Genomic DNA, 7,441 nt, shown 5'->3' with positions numbered 1-7,441 from the left:
TAGCTAGCAGTCAACTCAATATGGTGAATTGTGATGACTGAGTTCTTGGTTTTGAATGGTTCAACATGCTTCCTTCCACATAGGCAGGGTTTTCCATGTAAGATGGAACAAATCAGTGTGGTAGGTCTTATTTTCAGTTATAATTATAGTGATGAAAATGGCACTCTTTTGGACAGGCTTTACCTGTCAAAAATGCTGCTGACATTTGTGTTTGAATTGGGTCCTTGTGAGATGGGTTAGGTGGACAGATATTATTATCCCATTTCAGAGACTGGAAGAGAACAGGGGGGCCTGAGGATATCTGGCCCAGTGCTGGGAGCTGGGACAGATGCCAGAGCGACACTAACAATGGGGCTCCTGAAATGCCATTTAATTGGCCTTCAACTCGATTACTTCCAGAAATGTTGTTTTTGTGCTTGCATTTACATCCTTAATCTCATTGAGTGGAAGTTGTTGTCCTGTCCAAGATTGTTTTATTGCTCACCTAAGACACAGGCATAGATCACTTCTTCTTTTGGGGCTTCTTTCTATTATTTATCCTATTTGTGCATATATTTTAAAAATAAAGAAGCCGTGTGGCTTTGGAATCCCATGGACCTGGCTTCTATTGTTGGATCTGCTAATTACTCAATGAATGACCTTGTAAGTCACGTAATATGCCTCAGAGTTGATTTCTTCATCTATGAAATAGGATTGCAATGAGAACTGTGTATGACAAATAATGCAAACAATTTAACATAATGCTTGAGTACCCCATGTTCAAACTATGGTAAATCTTCTTGGCTCTATCTTTAATTTTATGTATTTATTTCTGAGATGGGGTCTTGCTCTGTCACCCATGCTGCAGTGCAGTCACACAATCATAACTGACCGCAGCCTGAAATTCCTTGGGCTCAAGTGATCTTCCCTCCTCAGCCTCTCACATAGCTGGGACTATAGGCAAGAGCTACCATGCCCAGCTGTCAGTTCTATCTTCAAAACATCCTGTATCTAGAATATCACTATGGTCACCACTTCTTGCCTATGACCTCAGTGGAAGCCACCATTGTCCCTTGTGTATGGCTCCTATCTAAACCCTGTTCCCAGAATTGGCTCCTATCTAAACTCTGTTCTCATCCATGCCCCTCCACTCTATTGTCAACAAAGAGGCTAGAATGAGCCTTTTAAAATGCAATTTGACTATTTAAAAAACTCTACTCAAAGCCCTCCAATGGCTTTCCATTTCCCAAGTCCAAAGTCTTTACTGTCGCCTACAGAATCCTACATCATCTGGCCCTGAGCTTCCCTGCAATATTTTCTCTTCTCATACCCCTCTTGCTCTCTTTCTTCCAGTTACTTTGCCCTCCTTGCCATTGTTGAAGCTGACAGTATTCCTGTTCAGCCTCTTTGTACTTCATGTTTCCTGTTTCTTGAAAAGTTGTTCCTCAGATTCGCTATTTGGCTCCTTCCCTCATTTCCTTTGGGTTTCTGCTCAAATATTGACTTATACATCACCTTAGCCTCCTCCATATCAGTGTTCGAAGCATATTTAATATTAATCTAAGCAATAAATGCTCTATCAATATTTGAGACAGTAAACTGTAATAAAAAGAATAGCTAACATTTATTAAAGTCTTGCTACATGGCATGAATTTTGCTTTCCCTTGCTGGTGCCAATCCATCTTGTTGTTATACCCTGTCACCAGCACTAGATTTTACCTCATATGCCTCCAAGAAGTCCTCCTTGATTAGTCAAGCCAGAAGTAATTCTTCACTTCCTCAGTGATTAATTTGTACCATTAACTTTCTGCTTGTGTTGTAGTTTTTATATAAGTATCTTCTCTTAAATACAATAAGACGTTTGATAGAAGAGACCTTATCTAGTGTAGCTTTATATGATACACAATCTGTAGGACAGTCTCATTTTATAATCACTTCAGGTATTTAGGAAAAGTTACATGTGCTTTTTCAAGATGTGTAGATGAATTCATATTGATGGATAAGTGTTATTTGGGATTATAAATTCCAGAACTCAAAATCTCAGAGTATTTAAAGACAATTACATAGAAGAGAAAAATTATATTAAAAAGTCAATTAAATGCATTATTAAAGACAATATGAATTTACGGTTGAATTGTGTAGCCTTATCTCCAGTCTACCATTGTAACAAACTGGCAACAAAATATTTTTCCTTTGTTAGTGACAAGATTTCTGGGTAGTGCAGTTTCTTTTTGGGCTTTCAGAGTAGCTTTATATTCAAGTAATTATTTTGTGGTCTTGGTGCTTTCAGCTTGATTGTCTGGTGTGGAAAAGACAGCTTGCCTTGGGCTGTTGAAAATGATCTCCATATTGATTTCATACAGGACTGATGCAGGTTTGGAGTGAAAGCCTCCGAAGATAGTGTGCAGCTCACTTCGTAAAGCTAATACTACCTGGAATGGCCAAGTCCTTAACAAAGCTTTCTACTTCTTTTAATGGAGGTTTTAGTTGTATAAAACCCCGTTAGCTCATAAATACCACAGAGAGAGGTAGAACTTAAAGCCACCAACTACATAGACTTAGCTGTGATATTTATAATTTAGCTGAAGAGTTTTAACTAAAACTTTTTTATTTTTATTTTTTTGGGGGGGTTACCAAATTTCTTTATTTGAAGGAATGGTACAAAGAACTTAAGTGGATGTTTTGGTACAACTCATAGAAAAGGTAAAGGAAACCTCAATATGCATGCACTGCCTTGGTGACCAGGGAAGTCACCCCATGGCTATGGGGAAATTAGCCTAAGGCTTAGCTTTCATTATCATTGTCTCCCTGGGTGTGCTTGTCAAAGAGATATTCTGCCAAGCCAGATTGGGGTGCTCCCATTTGTGCAAGTTGGTCACGTGGTCACCCAATTCTTTGATGGATTTCACCTGCTCATTCAGGTAATGTGTCTCAATGAAGTCACACAAATGGGGGTCATTTTTGTCAGTGGCCAGTTTGTGCAGTTCCAGTAGTGGCTGATTCACATTTTTTTCCAAATGTCATGCACACTCCATCATCACATTCAGCCCGCTCTCCCAGTCATCATGGTCTGAAGGTTTACCTGAAACTTTTAAACTTACCTGTGACAAGTAAGGACTAACTCACAGAAATAAAATACAGAGAAAGAAAACTGGAGTGAAGAGGAAGGAAAAGCCAATGAAAAATGCCACATCTGCTTTCACCGAGATTAGACACCTCCATAAAGGCAATGTGGTTGGCTTTTCTCATTCTGTGTGGAGAGAGCCTCACAGCCTCTGTGTTTACATTGGCAGTTGTGAGCGTGCCCTAATGTGGACTCTGCCTCACCAGTCCTAGACTTTTCCCTCATTTGCTTCTCAGAGGCTTCCTCAGGGATTAGGTGGGGTTGGCGAAAACAGAGCTACAAAGAAAGGGTAGTCCATTGTAGCTAAGACTGTTTCATTCAATGATTAGGGCTCCAAAGGAAAACTTGCAGCAGTACTCATTTTTTTTTTTTAAACATGCTTTATTTTTGTTTTGCTTTTATACTTTAAATTTAAAAATAATTATAGACTCACAGGAAGTTGCAAACATACTATATAGAGCTCCTGTGTGACCTTCACCCAATTTCCCCCAATGTTATTATCATACACAGCTATAATTCAATATGAAAACCCAGGAAACTGCCATTGGTACAACTCACCTTATTCAGATTTTACCAGCTTTTATGTGCATTCATGCATGTACGTAGTTCTATGCAGTTTTATCCCATGTATAACACAGATTCATGTAACCACCACCACAATCTAAGTTTGTCTCATCATAACAGGTAAACTTCTTTATTCTGTTCCTTTACATTTGCCCACCACTAACCCCTGGCAACCACAATCCATCTCTACAATCTTGTCATTTCAATTTGTTATTTAAATGCAGCCCAATGTTTACCTACTAACATTGCTCTTTTTCCAAAGCATAGTATTCATGCACTTGGGAAATATTTGGTCTGCCAAACAACAATAATATCAAGTATATGCAGGCACTGAGCTAAGTCCTTTTTTCACTTAATCTTCAAAATAGCCTCTTGAGACTATTTGCTAATGCCTGGGATTAGTTTTAATAAATCACATCACCCTCATGCTTAAAAAACCTCTAATGGTCTGGCCTCGGTGGTTCACCCTTATAATCTCAGCACTTTGGGAGGCTGAGGTGGGTGAATCACCTGAGGTCGGGAGTTCAAGACCAGCCTGACCAACATGGAGAAACCCCATCTCTACTAAAAATACAAAATTAGCCAGGCGTAATGGCACATGCCTGTAATCCCAGCTACTTGGGAGGCTGAGGTAGGCGAATCAATTGTACCCCGAGGGTGGAGAGTGCAGTGAGCTGACATCACGCCATTGCACTCCAGCCTGGGTGACAGAGTGAAACTCCGTCCCCAAAACAAAAACAAACCTCTAGTGGCTCCTCATTTAATTTAGAGGAAACATGAACTCTCACTGTGGCTGCAGAACCCACTCCATTAGCTGACCTTTTGTTTCACTGCATCTCCTACCAACCCCACCCACCTTGCTCTACTCTATTTGCAGTGGTATCCATCTGTCCTTGAACATGCCTAGTCAAGCTGCTTCCTGCCTCAGGACCTCTGTATCTGCTGTTCCTTCTACCTAAAATTCTACAGTCAGATCCATCAATAGCTGGTTCTTTGTCCTCATTAAGTCTTAATTCAACTTTTATCTTCTCAGAGAGACTCTCCCTGTACACTTAATGTAAAAAAACAAAAACCTCTCCATATGGGGTTGCCAAATTTGGCAGACAAAAACACAAGACACCCAGTTAAATTTAAATTTCAGATAAATAATACTATTTTGGTATAAGTACGTCCCATGCAATATTTGGGATATATATATACTAACATTCATTGTTTATCTGAAATTCAGTTTAATTTGTATCCTGCATTTTGTTTGGAAGCTCTTCCTCTAAAGCCACTCTGTTATGTGGTACCCTGCTTAACTGTTTCCATGGGACTTTTCAGCATTAGAAATTCTTTTGTCTGACATCCCTTCCCAACCTTCACCCTCACAATAAGCTCCACGTGGGTGGGACCCCACTGCCTTGTTCACAGCTGCATCCCCAGAGCCTATCATAGTGCCTGGTACATAGTAGGTGCTTAATAAATGTTATAAAGGTAAGAAAAACAAAACAAAAAACTTAGGTTTGTAACACCTCCAAAGGATACTGCTAGCCAGACAAGACTACCCATTTTCCACATTTAGGAGGACGAAAGGGGCATTGTGTTGCTGGCCTTTCAGAAGTCTCCTCTGGTAGAATAAGAAGATCCTAGCTGAGCAGCTTTGGGAGAAGCAAAGTCTGAATGAGCCAAAAGCCTTTTCCATTTGCCTTGCAACAAGCAAATGAAGTCACCAAAGAAAAATGCGCTTGAATGAAAAGAACAAGATTCTCTGTGTGCCGAATCCGATCAAAGGCAGTGCGCATCACCCATCTCATCCACCGCAAACTCCCTGCAACTTAAGGGCTGGCTTTATCGTCAGACTCCGGAAATGCTAGATCCTGATCGTAAGAGACCAGTGCACAGGCAAATAAAGAGAAGGGAGGGGTGGATGGGGATGAAGTCAAGACAGAAGAAATTAAACTCTCATCTTGGACCCAGGGCGCGCAACGGGGCGGGGGCAGACGTGTTCAGCCCTAGAACTCCGCCAGGTTCATCGCTCAGTGTGGACGCTCCGTGTCCCCACGATACCCATCGAGGGCGAATAGTCTCCACTCCAGCGCGCTCCATCGGACCCAGACGACTGCCAGCGCGTCCGGCGGCCAGCGCAGAGCGAGCAGCGTGGGCAACTGTGGCCCGATCCTAGGGAGCAAGCTGGCTTCGGGCCTTACCTAGCTCCACCCGGCTCCTACCGGCCCTCCCACCTGGGAGCTGGAGGATGGTCCCAGGGAGCCACAGGGGGACTGCTGGTCCCCGGAGCCTCCAGCCGGACGCGCCGTGTCGTGTGAGCCGCGTGCCTGCCCAGTTTGGAGGCAGCTGCCCCCGCCGCTGACAGGTGCTGCCCGGAGGGTGCCGGGTGCGGTCCCTGGCGCAGCTGGACGCGCACGCCCCGGTGCGTGCAGCTTCCCGAGCTCGGTCAGCGAGAAGAGGGAGCCAGGGCGCGGCCTGGGGGACGCCAGTGGACTGGAGCCGCTGAGCTTCGAGCGAGAAACTTTGCAGGCGCCGCGGCCGGGATTCAGTGACGGCTCCAGCTCACCCCAGCAGGTGCGGGAGGAAGAGGCGGCGCCGGAGTCCCGAGGCCGGAGTGCCTCGGCGGCGGCGGCGGCCGCTTCTTTCCCCCGAGCTGGCCTGAAGTCGCTGGGCACTCCCAGTTTCTGCTGCTGCGCCCGCCGCCGTCGCCACCGCCACCGCGGGGCCCCGGGAGGAGGCGCAGCCGGAGAGGGCGGAGGAGAACCAGGAGGAGGAGGAGGAGGAGGAGGGGAGAGGAGGAGCAGGGGGTGGAGGATGGAGCCCCGGGCTGCCGCGGCGGGCGAGCCGGAGCCGGCGGCGGCGTCCTCCTCCTTTCAGGCCCGGCTCTGGAAGAACCTGCAGCTGGGAGTGGGCAGGAGCAAGGTCGGCGGGGGTGGGGGCGGGGGCGGGCGCGCGGGGGGTCCGGAGCGCCGCACTGCGGACACCCTGTCGGCCTCCCCGCCACCCCCGGGGGGCACGCGGGGCGCACCTGCCGGCGGGAGTGGTGCAGGCAGCAGGTGGAGCGGCTTCAAGAAGCGAAAGCAAGTGCTGGACCGAGTCTTCTCCTCCTCGCAGCCCAACCTGTGCTGCTCCTCGCCGGAGCCCCTAGAGCCCGGCGGCGCCGCCGGCAGAGCCGAGCAGGGGTCCACGCTGCGTCGCCGGATCCGCGAGCATTTGCTCCCCGCCGGAAAGGGGCCGGTGGCTACCGCAGGAGCAGCGGGAGGGACGCCTCCTGGCGGTCGCTCCCCGGACTCGGCTCCCTCCTCTTCCTCCGCCTCATCCTCCCTGTCCTCCTCGCCCCAGCCGCCGCCGAGGGGGGACCGCGCCCGAGATGAGGGTGCACGGCGTCGGGGCCCCGGGGCGCATTTGTGCCATCAGAAGAGCTCCTCTCTGCCGGGCACCGCTTGCCTGGAGCACCTGCTGGAGCCGCCGCCGCCTCCCGCAGAGCCAGCGCGGAGCCCCGCGGAATCTCGGGCCCCAGAGACAGGCGACGAGCGCGGCAGCAGCCAGGTGAGTGCAGGTGGGCGCGGCCGGAGACCGGGTGCGCGTGGCCACGCCTCCCGCTTCAGGCGGTCACCACCCGGGGAGCGGGGGACCGAGGGCGGGGGGCAGGGGCCGGGACGCGGGAGGGAAAATGCTGTTAATTCTAAGTAGATGAAGCAGTGCAAAGAAAACATCTCGCTCTAGTTTAGCAAAGATGAAAGAGTTCTGACCTGCACCCAGACTTTGCTTTTGATAGAAATGATA

At 47.9% G+C, this 7,441-nt stretch overlaps 1 protein-coding gene across 4 annotated transcripts in view; it reads left to right on the top strand.

The window, feature by feature from the left end:
- The first annotated feature begins 6,469 nt into the window (after positions 1–6,469).
- MCTP1 (multiple C2 and transmembrane domain containing 1) overlaps positions 6,470–7,441 on the top strand; it is a 571,324-nt gene continuing 570,352 nt past the window's right edge. For 2 of the 4 annotated variants that reach the window (XM_017514095.2, XM_037733323.1), the window contains exon 1: positions 6,470–7,204. In XM_017514095.2, coding sequence (XP_017369584.1) covers positions 6,470–7,204 — 735 coding nt within the window. The remainder of the gene's footprint in view (positions 7,205–7,441) is intronic. The other 2 variants (XM_017514096.2, XM_017514093.2) reach the window with 1 other exon arrangement.

The sequence above is a fragment of the Cebus imitator genome, unplaced genomic scaffold, assembly GCF_001604975.1.
Source record: "Cebus imitator isolate Cc_AM_T3 unplaced genomic scaffold, Cebus_imitator-1.0 Scaffold515, whole genome shotgun sequence".
Classification (NCBI taxonomy): domain Eukaryota; kingdom Metazoa; phylum Chordata; class Mammalia; order Primates; family Cebidae; genus Cebus; species Cebus imitator.
This window is presented reverse-complemented; position numbering and strand designations above follow the sequence as displayed.